General features: G+C 44.8%; 1 protein-coding gene across 1 annotated transcript in view; it reads left to right on the top strand.

Annotated features, from left to right (window-relative positions):
• Nucleotides 1-18,329: 18,329 nt before the first annotated feature.
• SH3BGRL2 (SH3 domain binding glutamate rich protein like 2) overlaps nucleotides 18,330-18,897 on the top strand; it is a 48,291-nt gene continuing 47,723 nt past the window's right edge. Inside the window, exon 1 of the mRNA XM_056344819.1 lies at nucleotides 18,330-18,607. Within this exon, the coding sequence (XP_056200794.1) occupies nucleotides 18,563-18,607 (45 nt within the window). The 5' untranslated portion in view covers nucleotides 18,330-18,562. The remainder of the gene's footprint in view (nucleotides 18,608-18,897) is intronic.

The raw sequence follows: 18,897 nt of genomic DNA, 5'->3' as shown, positions 1-18,897 counted from the left end.
TATTGGAATTGAATAACAAACCAACATCCTTTTCATCTTCTCAGGATTTGCAGTAATTCAACTTCTTTTTGGCAATAAAAAAAGCTAGAATATTCTATTACTCATGTTGTGCCTCCATACTGTGCATCAAAGATACTTTGATTGATGAAGACTGTTTTCTAGATATTTTTTCTCTTTCTGTTTTTGTAACTGAAACTGTCAATTCTCTCCTAAGACCTGGTAAATAATGAGATCTGTCACTGTGTAGTGGGCAGAAAAGCGGGGACAGTGACTGAACTAGCCCTGGACTGCAGGTGAGCAAACAGGGGAGGGATATTTCAGATAGTTGAAGAAAAATCCTGGGCCTGCTCAGACAGGTTGAAGGACTGCCTGAGGGACGTTTACAAAGGCTAATGTTAGCCTCGAGGGGCCAGTCCCCTGGGCAACCCACATCAGTAAAAAGGGAGAGACGCCCATCCGGACAAAGGGGGTGACGTAGGCTTTACTCTCTGCTTTGTCTCTTTCTGGTCACCACGCAGGGAACCTTCTGGTAGGGCTGCCTCCCTGCTGGATGCACTGTCTGGAATGTGGTGGGCCAGCCACAGGAGAATGGGAGGGGGAAGTGGTGGGACATGCTTCCTCGAGAAAGGATTGGATCTGAGGCAGCAGGTTTCATGTGTACACAGAGCAGATTCTGATCCTTTCTTTCTGACCTGCACCTTTCAGGCTCACAAGTTTACTGCAGTTCTAGAACTGCAGAGTGAGTCAGTTTCTAACTTAAATCCATTTTGTTAAAGTATTAAAAAAATAGTATGAGGTATTGATTGTTGGGGGTTTAGTACAATTTATTCCATGGCTACTACCAGGAAATTACCAGTTTGGAGAGGAAAGTGGCATCACATCTTCCTGGGCCACAAATGAAGCCTGTCAGCTGAAATAAGGTAGGCAGTTCTGGTGTCCACACTTGAAGGTAGGTGTTGAAAAACTAAAAAGGCTTCACAAACAGATTTCAAGAATCACCGGGGGTTCCATAAGACTCAGCGTTACAGGGAGAGACACCCAAGAGAAGATTCAATTCAGAAAAAGTTTGAGACATCATTTGATAGCATGTTCTGTTGCTCCTCATGGTAGATGGCTTTTAGTCTAGCAATAAACAGGTGTGATGAACCTTAGCTGTTAGAAGTTGGAGCTAATTCCGAGCAAGAAAGTGCACATTTTTAGCAGTGACAGCAAGTGCTTTTACCCAGATAAACTGAGGGGAACAGACGTGGGAGTGGGAGTTTTAAGTTGTGAGTGCCCCCATCTATCTGCTCGGCCCTGCTGCTGCAGATGGCTGCTCTTACAAAGCCTACAGCAGGAGGTGAGAGGCTGTATCTCAGGTACTCCAGAGTAAACCCGGTATTTTTAGTCAAACTCATCTTCAGCTGGTGACTGAAGCTGCCCTGCTGGGGAAGGGGGAATTGTATCATGCTAAATTACCACAGCAGCGTCTGCCAGAGCTGGTGGGTTGTGTCCTCATTGCACTATAAGAACAACCTGCAAGGCTTCGTTGACTGTGACTACCTGTCACTTGGTGAAGTATTTGTGCCAAAGCGGGGCGGAGCAGTTTCCAAAAGCAGGATGCTCAAATTAGCTAACCTCATGGTTTTAACTGGATCCTAGCTCCAAGGTCATTTCCAGTCTGGACCAGCCTCTGTGTGACAAGGACAGCCGGGTATCTGTGCCAAGGAGATCATTAGGTACGATCGCGTGAACACACCAGGTACCCAAGGGTGCGCTCGGGCAGTCTGGTGTGGTGTATGAGCACTAACACGAGCCAGCAACGCACCGCTGCAGCAGAGGCAGCCGGTGGCACCCGGCACGGGGGTCCTGCCAGCTGGTGACAGGGGCGACCCTTCCCCTCGTCTTAGCACTGCTGGGGCACGTCAGGAGTGCCTGGGACCAGTTCTGGGCTCCCCAGTACAAGAGAGGCATGGACATGCTGGAGTGGGTCCAGTGAAGGGCCATGAAAGTGATGAAGGGGTTGAGACATCTGACGCAGGAGAGGCTGAGCCAGCAGGGACTGTGGCCTGGGGAAGAGAAGGCTCAGGAGGGTCCCATCAATGCCTACAAATACCTGATGGAGAAAGTAAAGGAAGAAGAACCAGGCTTTTCTCAGTGGTGCCCAGAGACAGGACAAGAAGCAGTGGGTACACTTTGAAACATAGGAAATTCCATGTAAGCATAAGAAAACACTTTTTACTGTGCAGGTGAGCAAAGACAAGTTTGCTCAGGGACTTTGTGGAGTTTCTGTCCTTGGAAATACTCAAAACCTGACTGGACATGGTCCTGGACAACCTACCCTTGCTGAGCCTGCCAGAGCAGGTGGGGGTTGGACCAGACGTTCTCCAGATGGAGACCCCACGACCTCAGCTGTTCTTTGATACTGTGATACCAGAATGGGTATTATGTCCCAGGAGTGCTGGGGCTGACAACACTGGTCCTAATAAGATAGATTATCATTTGAATTCTTATGTATGCAATGTTTTGATTAGGACTTTCCACTGTGGCATCAGCACCCAATTGCTGTTGATTAACCCCTCTTCTTCCGATAGGGTTCTTTCTCCATGTCCTATTGCATTTTAGGTCTCAGGCCCAGATCTAGAAATGTGATGATGTTTTTTGGCTCTTAGGTGCATGAGCTTGCATTTGGGTCCACATCTGCATTAACAAAACTGGACATTTTTTAATCTCAACAAATGCTCAGTCAGCCTGTATAACAGAACCATTGCCTTTGCTGTTTTCCAAAAGATAGCAATTTGTGTGTCATATTGCAAATTTTACGTGCAATAATGCTACGTTTTCATCAAGGACATTGATAAATGTATTGAAAAAATCCATGCCAAAACAAATCCCTCTTTAAACTCACAAAATATGCAATCCCTTGGAATGAAAACTCTTCAACTATAGTATATTTCTATGACCTGGTTGTTAACCAGTTTTAAAAATTAGAATTTAGTATGTGTTACACTGATTTTGTTTATAGAGTTATTTTTTAATGCAAGATTATAGTGTCATATGTTTAGTAAAAAGACTATTTCAATCACAATCTTCATTATCAGTCTAATGCTTAATCTCATTAAAACAGTATATCAAATTTGTTTGACAGTCTGAGTTCCTGCGAAACCGTGCCACTGACATTAATAAATCCATAATCCGTTAATTCTTTCATTAGTATCCCATATCAGCATTTCTGTGTTTGCTTGATGACACTTGCTAGCTAAAGCTGCCTGTAGTTACCCAAGCGATTATACTCATTGTCTGAAAATACTGGTTCAACGCTAACCTTTTCTATGCAAAGCCTGAAATGCAAATTCCGCGAAGGACCGTTGCCTGACAGCAGAAGCACAGCACTGCCCTGCAGCCCAGTTTGTCTTCGATATCTTAACCCTTTGCACCTCCCTCACGGCGGTGGCCGGTGGTGCCGCCCCCCGCCCGCAGCGCGGCGGTGGCCGGTCTCGGCGGTGGTCGGTCTCGGCGGTGGCCGGTCGCGGCGATGGCCGGTCGCGGCGGTGGCCGGTCGCGGCGGTGGCCGGTCTCGGCGGTGGTCGGTCTCGGCGATGGCCGGTCGCGGCGAGGCGGCCGCAGTAGCGCGGCGATGCTCTAGGTGGGGCTTGAGCACCGGCGGAGTAGCAGCCGCCCGCCCCGGCCCCAGCCAGCCCCGGCCCCAGCCAGCCCCTAACAGCCGTGCTGGGACTGAGACGGCTTTGTCCAGTCTTTCAATGCCTCCTTGTGCCTTTGAGCTACCTGCCTCTCCACACGGGCTGTTTCCTTTCGCAGTACTTCACGAGAAAACCTTTTTGTCTGATCTGGTTTATCTTCCCTTAAAATTTGTACGTACGGCAACCAGTGAAGGAGGTTGGCGTGGCAGTGCAAGGATGTAGCCTTGTTAGTGGAAAATACATCCACAAGTCCTCTGAACTCTTTGTAACATCTCAGCGTCCCATCTTACCCTGCTAGTGGGGGAATGGCACGGCCTTGGTCCTCGGTCTCTGCAGGCACAGCCGGCCCAGGGCGCGATTCGGGGTCTGTGCCACAGCTGGGACCCTGCATGGGCAGCAGTGAACCCAGCCGCGCTGTGAGCCTCTCGGTGGCACGGCTGTGGGCTGCCCAGTTCCGTGCCTTTAACTTTCTTGGCCCCCGTGGGACACTTAAAGACAGAGGCTCAATAAGGTGGCTGAAAACGGCTAGACTCGTAAGTTTGTGATCAACAGTAAGAAGTCTGGCTGGCTGCTGGTGACTAGAGGCATCCCTCAGGGATGGGTACTGGACCCAGTATTGTTTAATGTCTTTGTTATTGAGCTGGACAAGGGGATGGAGTTTGTTAGGGCTTTGGGTATATACTCCCACTCCTGGGGTTCGGCTGCTGGGCTTGGGGCTAGCTCTGGGAATTGGGGGCAGCTCTCAAATGTGCTGTGGAGGGTGTCACGGTCCGCTCACTGGACTCGTGACAGTTCGTTTACTATGATCTCGAAGTGCAAAAATCAAGGCGACCACGCCAAGGGGTTATGCTTCAATTAAACAGCACAATTTTATTGTTTGCCCGTAAAGCAGCATGCGATAGGTAAAAAGACAGAAAGTGAAGGAAAAGATAAAGTAAAAAGAAAAAGGAAAGAGGATTATAGCTACCACCACGGGTCCAAGGCGTCCCTGTGGTCCCAGGTCCAGGCAGCATCCCACTGGTCCTTCCGATCGTCGTGATCCTTGGTGGCGGAGATCTCCTAAAATTCGGTTGCTAAAGAGTCCTCTTTTATGCCGAGCAATACACGTTGCTCCTCCTCTGGCCCATGGATTGTTGTCAGTCTCTGCCTTCTTGAGCAAGATTATCACGCATGTTCTGGTTCGTCGTAACGACAACAGTTGTTGTGCGACCTTATCGTAGTTGTTCCTTCCAGGGCCGGGTATCAGGGAGCGGCACAGTACTCCTTGTACCTTGCAGTTCTCCTTCAGGGTCTCGGCGTCTCGGTGTCCATGAGGAGCACATTCCATCTCCAGGTCTCTGTTAGCAATGTTGAGACAATATCGTTCTCTTTAGACCGACTCTTACAGAGGGGTTGCAGCCAAGGCCAGCCCTTGCCACTGGGAGATGCTTTCAGCTGCATGTCTTGTGCCAAGGGCACTGACCTGCAGGTGGGACCTCTTAGCTCATCCATACGCAGCCCCGTGGATGTGGACCCGCCTGGCAACTGCACAGCCTGGGCTGACCCCACCACCGCCCCAGCCCAGCCCTGCTGGCTTTGCAGGCGCCGTGGGGCTGGCCCCAGCCAGTGAGACCCTGCAGGCCCCACGCATGGAGTAAACACATAAGGTAGTGCACACTGGGCAAGTGTGGGCCAGGAAGTAGCTCTCCAGAAAAAGCCCTGGGATCCTGGTTGACAACAGGTTGAACATGAGTTAGTGACGTTCCCTGGGATCCCCAGTTCAAGAAAAAAAATGTAAAACCTGGAGCAAGTCCTGTAGAGGGCCCCCAAGCTAGTGAGGGGCTGGAGCACAGGATGTTTGAGGAGAGGCTGAGGCCGCTGGGTTTCCTCAGCCTGGAGAAGAGATGCTTCAGGGAGAACTTGCTGCTGTCTACAGTTACCTGCTGGGAGGGTGTGGAGATTGATCCAGACTCTTGCCCGGTGGAAGGACAAGAGGCAGCTGGATGCACGTTGCAACATGGGGAATTCTGACCAGATGTTAGGAAAAAGTTGTTCACTACAAGGATGGTCAAGCACTGGAGCAGGCGGCCCAGAGAGGTCACGGAGTCTCTGTCCTTGGCGATACTCAAAACCTGACTGGACACAACCGCGAGCAACCCAATCTAGCTGCCCCTACTTTGAGCTGATTGTCCGACTGATGACCTCCAGAAGTCTCTTCCAAACTATATTAATCCGTGAGTATGTGATTCCAAAATTGTGTAGCTGTATCCAAACTGGCAGTGCACCCTGGCCTGTGCTGCCTCCCAGACTGTGCACGGGGATGGCTGGGGAGAGTGCTGGCTGACTAATGGGAAAGCCATGGCACTGGCCACAGTCACAGTATAAAAGTGAAGGAGACAGCATTCCAGTGCCTGGAATGGTTTAAGTAAGTAAACAGTTTCCAAAAATAGAAATATAAACCATAAATATGGAAAATAAACCCATTGCTTTATTTTCATGCAAATGCTGCTAGCCTGTTCATTCTGTTAATTTCATTTATGGCAATAGCTTCAAACGTGAAATCCTGATCCTTCTCAGGCTGCATACTGGGCAGGTATCACTGAAGGCTTGTGCACACCGTTACAACTATATACACATAACTTTTCATTAGCAGTGATATTTCAATTGCACTTTTGTAGACTGAAAACCCTTTTTGAAACTGAAAACTGAAATTTCAGAACCAAACTAAAGAGTTTTTAATGTTTGACCAATTTTCTGTAATAATACATACATCAAATTATTAATTCCGTATTCCTGGTTAAGATCCATTCATATCAAGATTTATAAAACATGATGACTTTTAGGCTTGCTCAGTTTTTTTCATACAGAAGACAGTATTTACTTTATACATATTTTTAAGCAGGTTTTCTGGAAAAACAGGAAGCTGAGAATCTTTCCTGTGCCTTCCAAGTTCACAGTGTCATTCCTAGGAGAGGAATATAATCCAAAGCAACTGAAAATGCCCTCCCATCAGCCTTTTCCTGTCTAAGCTATTAGCCACTCAGCTGTATAATGTATTATCTGACACACAGTGATAAGCAGCTTAGCTGTCCGAGATCATATTAAATATGTTAGGTTTAGCCTAATTCTGCAGCACTGCATGAGGAGACACCCTGATGTCCATCTGGAGGTGTTTTGAAATCAGTGCAGCCCTGCACAGGGATGCGGACCCTCCTGCATGGCTCATGGCCTTGGAGGAGAATATACTTTCCAATTGTCTGGTTCTTCCTTCTTTTCTAAAACCCTTGCTTCAGCTCCTGTTCATGCACTTAAGAAATGAAACATTCAAGTGAGCTCATGGCCTAGAAAACAAAAATATCCCTATAGCAGAACATGCAGAAGTTTATAGGTTAGAATGGAACTGCCTCAGTCTCTTGTTTAATGAGTTCTGCTGGAGAAACACATTTCAAAAAGAACGCCTACCCTGGCATTTTTCATACTTTAAAAATACATCTTTTTAGTATTTTGTTTATAGTTCATTGGAAGATTAACAATCACATTTGCTCCTTATATTCTCTCTTTAATTACTTGTAAAATTCATGTCACCTTGAAAAAAACCTCTGAATAATCAAGTTTCTCTCGAGTCTGCTGAAAGCCCTGACACTAATGCCCAGGTGAGGTAGCAGTCTTTGCCTCTTTTTGACACCTCTCTGAGGCTTGAAGGTATAAAGACTCGGTAACAACAGATCCCCTCAGCCCCCTCTCCACTGTGGCTCCAGCTGTTCCTGGCATGGATGTGTCGACTCCTTTTGCTGTCTGGGGAGCTGCATCTGCAGCTCAGTGATCACAAGCTGAATTTTAACCGATAGACGTAAGTAGATTTGATGGAGATGGTGAACGTGGTAGTCATCCCTAGACTGTCACTTCCAAGAAAACAGCAATATTATTTAAAAAAAAAAAAAATAATCCAAAATGTTTGGCTTTTGCGGGGGGGGGGATGGGGACACATTGATGCGGAAGGAAGCAGTTGAGGCAACTATAGAACTTCAGTAGTATTAACTGACGTTAACATTGGTTAAATATAATAAATACAGCACTGGCTGAAATGCAGGTCTACCAGTATTGGTGGGTAAGTAAGAATTGGTGAATACTGCTCGTGGTAGTAAAAGGAGAACAAGCACAAGTTTCTGCTTTTTTTTGCTTGACTTTCTATTCATTCTTTGCATATTTTTAAACAGAATCACAGCCCTCAGATCATCAGCTTAAAAAAAATAATAAAATCTGCTCAGGCTTTTCTCTTTATAAATTCTAAAATGCCTATTTTAATGGGATTGCTTGTACTCTTTTTGGTGGGAAATTACATTTGACATTGGAGTTAAAGGTCATATAACCTCAAACAAGATGGGTGCAAGTGCTGAGAAAACTGAACACAGAGGTACAATTTCCACAGGATTTAAAATTAACCTCATTGCATGATTGGCTTACATTTCTAATCCGATATATCAGGCTAAATATAGACTTCGAAGACAATTTCTTTCCATGCAAATAACCACTGCAGGCTAAAAATGAATAAAAATGTGAATTGAGGAAGAAAAATGTTAAATTAAATTATAGACAAACTGTCATCTTGCTAGAATTTTGACCTGAAACTGCATATATGGAAGACATGTGCAAGAGATAGAAAGCAAAAGGGAAAAAATAAATAGAGAAATTAGTATGTTTGAATATATATTTATAGAGGGAGATTTTCTGATGCTGTCAGCAATTTCTGTAAAAGATCAGAGGCATCACTGCATGTTGACTTTCAAACATCTCATGTTTTATTACTGCATTTTAATAATTAACTATGAATGGTGTCCCTGGATGATCTGCAGGACCTATGAATCATTCATTACAACTAAAACAAACTCTTTTTTTTTTTCTTTTTTCTTCATTACAGTAAACAAATGCAAAATAGTTTCAAAAAATCAGGACAGCAAAACCTTTAGAAAAGAACTAATATTTTAGGAAATGCTACTAATCAATACTACAAAAAACTCCAAGGTCAGAGAAGCAACCAGAGAGTAGGGAGCTAAGATTAAAACTGTGTACAGGGGTTTTTTTGATTCCTCCTCCAGTCATCTAAATCCCTAAAGAATGTAAATATCATTAAATTTATTATGTAGGCAGGTGCAATTCCAATTTAATAAGTCCTTACTAATATTTTGTAGGTAAGAGAGCTGCTTCTGTGCAAGAACTAGCTTTGTGGCACTAAACCCATTTGGGAACAGTCTTTTATTTCCCATATTAGAGCCAGACATGAATTTCCATGTGACAGACAGAAAACATTTGCTTTACTGACAAAGGTTCCTACCTCTGTTGGAATTCAGCAAGCTCCAAACATAGGAGAAATATAACCCAGTTCACTTGGTTTTATTTATTTTGTTACTGTAACTTGTACCAAGAAGTATAAATAGCCCTTAGTTCCTGGGGAAGTTCACAGTGCTGTTTTTGATCAGCCTCACAAGAAATTTGCTCTGAATCCCTGAGGGTTTTATTCTTACTACATGAATTCTAGCCTGTGAGAGAAACTACATCTTCAACAGTGATCTTCATTATATCCAAGTCCCATAAAAATCAGTCTCACTGGTTCAACACCTGGATGCAGCTTTCAGATAAAGAGGTGAGACAAACCAGGCTTGGAAGTGATGGCCACACAGAGATAGTGTGAAGATACCACACGTAAAGCTTAATCTGAGCAAAATGGAGATGTCTGTACGGATGAAAACCATAACTAACAATTATCTACTCCTTGTCATGCTTAATGGCTGCATCCCAGTGGGTGACAAAATGGAAACATCCTAAAAGAAACATTGAAAGAGACTGTCTCTCAGAAATTGCTTTAAAGAAGATATACCTGCTACACACTAGCTCGGCTGTAAAACTCAGAACCCAGCCAGGTTTCTCAGCCTGTAGGCCGGTGTCTCACCACTGGGTCCTGCTATGGAAGCTTTGTAAGGCCCTCCACCAGTCATATCCTGAAAGGAAGACTGCTGCTGGAGTTCATGTTGATTCACAGTTGCTATCTCACAGCCTGAACCTGCAACCCGCTTTGCCAAGTATCATTCATTCACACAGACAGTCCCATTTATTTCACTGAATGCTACTTCTCTGAGTGAGGTCTACTCAGTGGGGATAAGGACTGCAGCTGTGGGCTTCAGTGACTAGATGGGGAGGCAGGCAAGTGAATTGAAATGAAGATGCTGAATTGGGTCTGTGGGAATATGAAACAGTATTTTTCCATTCTGTGAAGCCTTCCATGAGTTCTTTGCTGGACCCTTGCTAATCTTTGACCCACTGATGATGTGAGGGATTTCAGGAGGAACCCCTCACACTGACCTCCAGTGCAGCCTATTCTGTTGTGAAAAACTCTGAGAAAGGGCCTGTTGTATGTCCTATTATCTAGATTCCATTAAGAAATGTTGCATCCAGTTATGATACCAAAGTATCCATTGTGCTGAGTTCAGTATTTCTCAGACTTTCCTAGACTGCAATCATCAACATTAAAAAGTTAATACTGAGTCAAAGTTATGTCCTGTTATTTTAAATAGAACTGTGTTTTTAAGTGTAGAAAGTAGAATGGCCATCACAGATATTTAGCCACTTGGGGTCTGATACAGCTGCAGTATCATATTTGTCCATTTGTGGTCAAAAGACAACTTTCCTTATACAAGTAAGGAAATAAAAAAAGAGAGTTTTAAAATGTGTAGCTTCCTTTTCAGGAGTTATCTAAGAGCAGCCTATGCTGACCATTTCACGGCTAAAATAAGTTATGACTGAGACAGGTATGCTGTCCAAAATAGGCTAGTTTGGATGCACTGCTCTTGTTAACCTTAAGATTTGAGGTGTATTTCTACTTGCAAAACAACCTCCTTAATAATCTTTTCTTCTAAAATTTAGTCCAATTTTAGCATTTTTACATAGCCCAGGGTCATATTCTGCGCCCAAATACATCCCCAAAAGCATCTGAAAGCAAAAAGTTGCTGTTAGGTTTAGCAATATAGTTGCTTGGGCATATTTTCATTAGTTATTTTATACCTCGTGTTCTGAAGGTCATTCTACTTCAGTCCAGCTGCATTTAGTAAAAATCAATAGCAGCTTTGACACACTTACCCTTGCCATGCCATTAGTACAACAGCAGACTTGACCCCACTGGCTGCAAGATATGTCTGTTGCTTAGTGGAACAGAAAGTATATATCTTGAGAAGATGATCTTGATGAATTGAACAAATAATATTTCATGCAACAAGACTGATTTTGTTAACTTCTCATAACTTCTCATTTGGCTTGCCATGTTTGTTTTACAGATTTCTGATGAAGGCCAGTTGTGTGTCTTTCACCATCCTTTTTCCAATTAATTAAAAAAACCTAGTTGAATTAGTTTTTTGTTCTTACTATCCAAGTCATGCTCTGAATAGTCTGGAAACTGTCCTAAGCTGTGCCTTCACTGACAAAAGTAATACATACTTATTGTGTCAACAAGCAGTTCTTCCAATGGAAAAACACAGACAAAGAATGTTATTTTTTCTGCAAAGAGCTGGTAAGGTCAAATGTCACCAGGGGTAACAGTACTGAGTTTCATAGCTAACTTTTGGCAAGTGCTAAAAATGCCACGTAGCATTTTCACCACTTTACATTTTAGAACTGAACAACAGTTATAGGTTAATTAGTCCTCTATGGAAAAGATTACTTGCCAGTTGCTACCTCCCCAGTACCTTTAGAACAGTGGAAAATAAATAGCTCTGAGACAGAGTAACAGCTGCACTGAAGATCTGATCTGGGAAGACATGATGCAAAAAACAGACCATGGAAATGCAAAATATAACCAACTTTATGCTACAAATCTGAAAGGAATAAATAAACGTTAGCAAATTTTGCAGGGTTACTTTACTAAAGAATACAAGTGGATCTGCTTTGACAGGCAGGTCCATGCTTAGCACAAAAGAGCCTGGGCTGAGACTACCAAGATGATGCACGGAAGGGCAATGATTTGTCTACCCATCACTTGAGACATTGTAAGCATATGTATATTCTCATTTGTTTAGCTGCTGTTTAGTCTGGCTTACATTACCTCCTACATGCTCCTTTGCTGTGTATTGGTTGCACAGGTTGTATCTACACTGACTGGATGGTGCCAGGCCAGGCAGCTAGTTTCCATCCAGTGTGCTACTGCTTTGAATCCACACCTCTTCCACTTCTCTCCAGGCAGGAGAGGGTCCTCTCTGTTCAAACCAGCTCATGAAATTGCAATCAGTTCCCATGTAGGTCAATACAGCACATCCCTAATTACTGCTGCTACTTTTTCTGCCTTCTCCCTCCACCAGCTTTGCCTCCCATTTGCTAGTCCCCTCTCCTTTGGGAAACAGAACCTGTGTGCTTTCTGCACTCCTTAATTCTCCTTGGCCCCTACCCATGAAGCCTGCAATGCTGCCAGGGCAGCACTCCCCTGATCTAGAAGGATGCCAGCAGGCTGGCTGCAGCCATCAGCACTGCTTTTATGAATTTAAATTTATGCCATTTATGGATCCTGTCTGCGGGGAAGGGCTCTGCCAGTCACAGGCATCATCTCTAGAAAGATGGGATACACTTGCAACAGGACAGGGGCCAGCACAACATGCCTGGGCCAACCACGCTGCACATGGGGACACCTTTGGCTGTGAGCTGAGGATTAGTGCGGGCCAAGGAGTCTTTCCTTCTGGTTCCTAAATGTCACCTCAAACCTGTGCCTGAGTACAGTCTTGTGTCCCCACAATGTGAATGTGACCTCCATTTGTGGGCCTGAGCCTATGCTTGAAATGCAATGCACGCATAATCTTTACTCTCAAATCCACATCATCTTTCCAAGTTTGAGGTTTTTTCCCCCTCTCTGTTCTGTGAAACACCTGAAAAACTCCTAAGTACTATAAAAATAATGACTGTTCCTAGTTGATTTGGTGCATACACTTTAGGAAAGTTGCCAGTATTCATGTACTCAGATGCTTCTTATTCTCTACAAGATTACTTGCTCTTGTATACATAAATATTATCGCTGACCCACTTCTCCTGCATCCTGCAAGAAATGAATCTTCTAAAGTGCTTTGTCAGAGTGGAACTGGGCAGACATGGAAATCCAGCTGGAAAATGGCCAAAATGAATGTCGTGGTATGTGGTATGCTGTTTTACCAAGGGTTTGGTAAAGGTCCCCCAGAAAAGGGCTGGCAGGAATGTAATGCTCTATGACTGCTCCCTGAGTGCACTTTGCATCTCGAGTGGTTGCTGATTTAAGTTTCGTTGGAACTGCAGATGGGGAAATGAGATTTGTGGGGGCTTTCATCCCTCTGCATGTAGATGTATGTAGTATGCAGATTACTAAAGGCTGTTCAAATCTGTTCAAATCAGCAGAAATAAGGATGAATCCTTTCCCTACACTGAAAAAAAAAAAAAAAAAGGGGGGTAGGGGTGGGGGGAGAAAGTTGCTCAGAAGTTTGGTTTCACCAGGAAATGCAAGCCTACCAGGCTTGACATTGTTAAGCCCGATTTGTTTGCATTATCTTGAGCTGAAAGAGCAGGTGGGGTAGAAGTCTGGGCACTGACTGAAACCTGCCTGGATTCCTGCTCCTCAGTCAGAGCCACCAGCTTCAGCAACAGTGGGATCTTTAAAAACACGAGTAGAAAATTAACTCTGGCATTTCTTACACAATGTAGCTGTAAGTTTGAGGAAAGATGACTGATTTAATATAAAGCATGAAAGATGTTTCTATCTTTTTATCTCCAGTTATTGAAAATCAGATGACTGAGCTACATCAGATGATTAATTTCCCAGGAAAATGTTTTTGTTTTCAAAGGTTCTTAATATTAGGAATTCACGGAGGGAATCAAAGCAGCCACAGATACTAACAACTAGTCATGCTTCAACTATAGGGCAGCAGATTGTGACTTCAACTAAAGGGCAGCAGCTGAGAAGAATGGACTCATATATAGCTTTGGAATTATCTAGGTATACTTATATTTAAATGGCATGAAAGAAGGTTTCCTCAGCTCTCTGCGTTTTTTTTTTTTTCTTCTGTCAGTTATAAAGAGATGCTACAGAAATAATTCTGAATCAAGAACAGCTGTACCTTTCTTCTTTCCTCAACAGGCCACAAATTTGTGAATGCAGGAATCAAAACCTTTCTCAAAATTGCTCCAGCTCTCTTCCCAAAAGCCTGCTTTAACACCTGTGCTTTGTAGTAGCTTCAGAGTAATTAAAGTCAAAAGAGAAAAAGCTTTATCTTGGAATGTTACCTCTAAAATCTGATTGTGGGGAAAGCTGTGAAATGCTCTGAATGTAAACCTCTGGCCACAGTCAAGGTTCTGGAAAGAACGGAGTCCTTCATGAGACTTGAGTTTGTTATTGGGAGACTTCGGTGTGATTTACAAAACCTCTGACACCATTTTTGCGAGGGGTAGGGTGATCTTGTCTAGGAGCTGCTTGACCTGTTGTGCATGTAGAGGAGGAGTCATAACAGTATGCACAACCCACAACTGCAGGCATTAATGCACAAGGCATTAATGCACAGCTGAGAGTGTACCCTGGAGGTTCCTTCTGTGATTAAATTGATACCTTAAAAATACAGTGGCTTCTAGGCCATATGTGAGGAATCAGGTTCCAAACAGCATTATCTCATGCTTTGAAGATGTGTCTAGCCAAGATTATAGGTTATCAGCCACCACAATTAGTGCCATTACTCAACAAGTGGAACAATCCTGTACTTGCATCCCATTACTTTGGCCATTTTGTATGTTTTAGAGCCTTCAAGTAATCTACTTTGTCTTGGGATCTGCAGTGGGATATCAGCTGATGATACTCTGTTCTGTTGAAGCTGGAGCATTCTGTTTCCTCTACCTTTTATCTTCTTCTTTTGCTGCTCTGTAGCATGACCATCACATTTCTACCAAGGAAGACTGCTCAGGACTGTCAGAGCTTTTAATGACACTCTAAATCAGCAATTTTCAACATGTTTTGATAATCAGAATTGTGGATTGTTGCAGTCTATGTGAATTTACTGCTTCTTAGCAATGTTTCACAGAACCCAAAGAAATAACTGATGGATACCAACAACCCACAGACCAGAAAACGTCTACAATGCCTCAGACAGACTGTTCCTTTCAGGTGAGAGATTAAGCCATTTTAACCATTTTTTCAGTCCTGAACATACTACTCGATTTCTCCAGGATTGTTCTCCTATGCCTGTTGCACCTTGCTATAAAAATAATTTTTATCATAATTAGAATCTTCTTTGTCCAAGGTTGTACTTTTATACTTCTGTTTTCACATGTTTGCAAGCCTTGGTTTTGTGTGTTCTGTTACCTTAGCAGCAGTAAATTTCTGTTTAATCTGCCATGAAGATCTGGCACAACAGTGAATCGTTCCTACCATGAAGTTTATAGAAACTACCCTCTGCCCTCCATAAATTCACATTTTCAACTCCAGTCTTAGAATTCAGTGTTTCTGTACCTCCTGTAAACATGGAAAACTGTTCATAAATAATTTTAATGAAGTTTTTAACTTACTACATTTCTTCTACTTAACTAAATGTTTGTACCATTTGGTCTTCAAGCCTCTAGAGCTGTACTATAGAAATGGAGTTAAAGGTATGGCCTCAGGATATTTACCAGCAGTGGCTGCAGGACAGAGGGTGAGGCCTGTGTTAACCTGAAAGTGCAAAATGTCATGTGGCAACGTCCAATAGGTTTTACCCTCCACTGAGTAACAGTTGTTTGCTTAGGAGCCATGTAAAGTAAGAGGCTGCCCTGCAAGCTTTGAAATCTTCAACTTCTCAGTGTAATATTTCTTTTTCTTAACTTTCTGAATTACTTCCATAACAGAAGTAGCTTTTTTGTGCATATAGAAACATTAGCAAAAGAAAGAAATGAAAAAGCTGTCTGGATTCTCAATGCCCATGCTACATCAAAGTTGATACTGAGAAGTTATAGGTGCAAGATTTTTAGCCCCAAATATTATAAATTTACATATAAAAGCTGATAATTACAAGAAAATTCATTGAAATACAGCTTGAGAATGTTCAAAATCTGTTTCAAAGGGTGTTTGAAAGGACATTTTCATGAAGTTGCTGGATTCGTTGCAGCATAGTTGAACGCAGGCTGGAAGCCACCTGCTCTGTCTTTGATGGTGTCTCTAAATATGTGTGGAATATGGATTCTGAAGCATTGGCTAGAAGTTGTGTCAAGTGTGATGGATGGAAGATCTCCATGAGCTCTGGCACTTTATCTCAGTTTGGGTCTATCAGCTCTGGCCATGATTTTGACTGCTCAGGCTCTGTGTTGAAGTTCAAGCTGTAGGAACCTACTGACCCAAGAACAAAATGGGAAACTAAAAACAATGAAAAGAAAAATGTACATTGGCTTGGCTGGCTGGGATTAGTTTGGGGCATTTGAAATGGAATAATGGGTTTGAAATTCTTCTAATGGGTGCTGTTTTCACCTGGTTTTACTTTTCCTACCACCTTTTTTCCCCATAGTTTTTGAGAATTTATGCAGCTCAGTAACACTTTGAAGTGAACTGAAATGAAAGTTGTTTGTTTTCCAGATGGGAAAGGAGAGTAGATTTGTGGGGTTTTGGAGCTGAAAAAGTAAAGGACTCTTAGAAGGAAAGGAAACAACTTCAAAAATATCTTAGTTTTTACAGTCCCATTAGAATTTCTTAATTTTCTTATTTACATCTCTTGCTTTTTCCAGTTAGTGCCATTGCCACATGGTTTCTCTAGGTTTTTGGTTATGTGTCAAGGCTGTCTCTGAGAGGTAGGAGCATCCTCTTCTTCTGTGTAGTGAGAGTGAAAGATGTTCAGCATCCTTCAGGATCAGACTTTGCAATCTTTCTTTCTGTTCTGCTGTATTTAAGAAATATAGCAGAAGGAAGGAGTTATTCATATTATAATGTAATGCTATATATTAATGCTGTGAGGAAGTCAAATACAACCAGCTGCAGTGAGTTGCCCTGATTCTATTTGTTTCATACAATAACAGTATGGCCAAACTAGAATATTAAAAATAGTATTTTCTAGTAGGCAGTAAATAGGGAAGTAAATGGGAAGTAAACATCTCCATCTTTATAAAGAAAATGTCAGAAATAATCCTGCAGTGTGAAGGAAATTGACTCAGTAAGGTAATAGGGATTTTCCAGCAAATTCCTATAATTACTCACTGTCTCAGAATTTTAATGAGTTGTTTGGAGTTACATTACAAACCTTAGAAAAAGTTTACCTCCTTTGCCTCTTTTGCTGGTAGTTCAGCTGCAATCAGCCAATAAACACTTGTTGATCACTGGTTTGTGGTTCCCACAGTAAGAGTTGTGCTCAAATTAAGGCAGGAGCACTGAAGCCAGAAAATCTTAACCTTTGTACCTACGTTTACTCTGATGAAGTTTACTCTTTTCAACGAGCACACTCACGAAAGCAAAGTAATGCATAGTTATAAATCTTTGCAAGATTGGTACCTGAATTCCCATTACAGGATTGGACTTTATATCACTGATATTGAGCTCCACTCCAGAGGACAGTGAAGTCAGTGGAAAGCCTCCCTATGACTTCCACAAGCTATAAACCAAGCTTAAAGCACTGAGTATCCTGATTCTTTTTTAGGGTTCTTGCTAGGTACCTTCCATGAGACCTGCAGGATTTCAAAATAAATGATCAATACTCAAACGTGAAGAAAGCTCTAAGGACATATTTGGCAGCAAGTTGAGGTCTGTGCTTGGTCTGGACAGTGGAAGTTCACCGAGGGGGGAGGCAATGTGAAGGTGTGAAGGAGGCCGATGCCATGGACTTCGCCATCAGGGTGAAACACTGGGGAGAGTTCAGCCAGAGGCAGCGCGCATTTCTCGCTGCATGTAGGGAAGTAAGAGGATGAGGGTTATGACTGTAATAACACATATAAGGCTGCCAGCTACGCGGTTCTGAGTCTTTAAATAAAGACAGGCCGTGTCCTCACCGACCCAGAAGCTGATGAGGGCTGTAGGGATTCCCCTCAGTCACTTGCAGATGACCTGACTGATGGAGGGGTTATTTGGGGTTATCTGCTTATCCAGTTGATTAATAACATCTGTTCCACAGCTGACAATATTGAGAACTCTACATCTATACCAGGGAGTGGAAATAGGCAGCATGGTTTAACTCCTTTGAGATGTGTGGTGTAGGACAGCCCTCTTGCCCACTGGCCTGCCCCCCTTGAGTTGTCCCTTTTGCCTGCCCTGACAGGAATGTGGCTGAGTGGCCTGTCGGGAATGGCACCATTTTCCACCCCTTCATTGCTGTAAATGGCAGCCACTGGGGCCAGACCCGGGCCCGGGTGGCTCCGCATTCGGTGAGAGGCCCAGGAGCAGCCCAGCGGGCCAAGCCGTCAGGGAGGAGCAGCCCTGAATGGCGAAGGCACTGAATTTAAGTGCGTTGGTCATCAAGCTCTGAGGCCACCCCGACCTGCGGGCAGCGCACCTGGAGGGCGGCACAAGCCCCTTCCCAGCCCCTCGGAGGCGCACCCGGCGGGCGCTGGGGGCTCGGCGGGCTGCCCGCTACCCCCAGCCTTGCCGGTGCGGGGCGGCCGGCAGCGCGGTCCCCCGCCCGGGGAGAACTACAGCGCCCGTCGGCCCCTGCGCGCCGCCCCCACCTTTCCCGCCTCTCGCCGTTCTCGCCTGCCTCCTGTCAGCGGGGAGCCGGACCGGCGCGCCCCGGAGGGGCTGCCGCCGCGGGGGAGGGGTGCGGCGAGCGGCGGCCGCCCGCGGGGGGCAGTGGCGGCGTGGAGCGGGGCGACCTCGTCCCCGTGCCCGTCCCGCGTGGGGGAGCGGCGACCCCGCAGCCTCGCTGCCCCGTCCCGTCCGGTCCCGCCGCCGCGGCGCGGCTCATGAGGTGAAGATGGTGATCCGCGTCTTCGTCGCCTCCTCCTCGGGCTCGGTGGCGGTGAGTGGGAGCGAGCGGCAGGGCGAGAGGAGGGGAGCGGGGCCGCCGCGGCCGGGACTCAGCCGCTGGGGCCGGGGACAGCGCGGGGCGAGGCTGCCCGGTGCTTGTCAGCCGCCGCTCGCCGTCCCCGCGGTTGGCGGGGCTGCCCCGCACGCCGCAGGGAGCGCAGGGCCGGCAGGGCGCGTGAGGCGCGGGTCCGCTGTGCCGGGTCCTGTGTGCGGGGGTGTGTGTGACAACTGCTGCCCCTTACCCCCCGCCTCGGGGGGCTGCCAAAGCTTAACTTGATCGTA

The sequence above is a fragment of the Falco biarmicus genome, chromosome 6, assembly GCF_023638135.1.
Source record: "Falco biarmicus isolate bFalBia1 chromosome 6, bFalBia1.pri, whole genome shotgun sequence".
Classification (NCBI taxonomy): Eukaryota; Metazoa; Chordata; class Aves; order Falconiformes; family Falconidae; genus Falco; species Falco biarmicus.
Note: the sequence above shows the minus strand (reverse complement) of the source record. Positions and strands in the feature narration are given on the sequence as shown.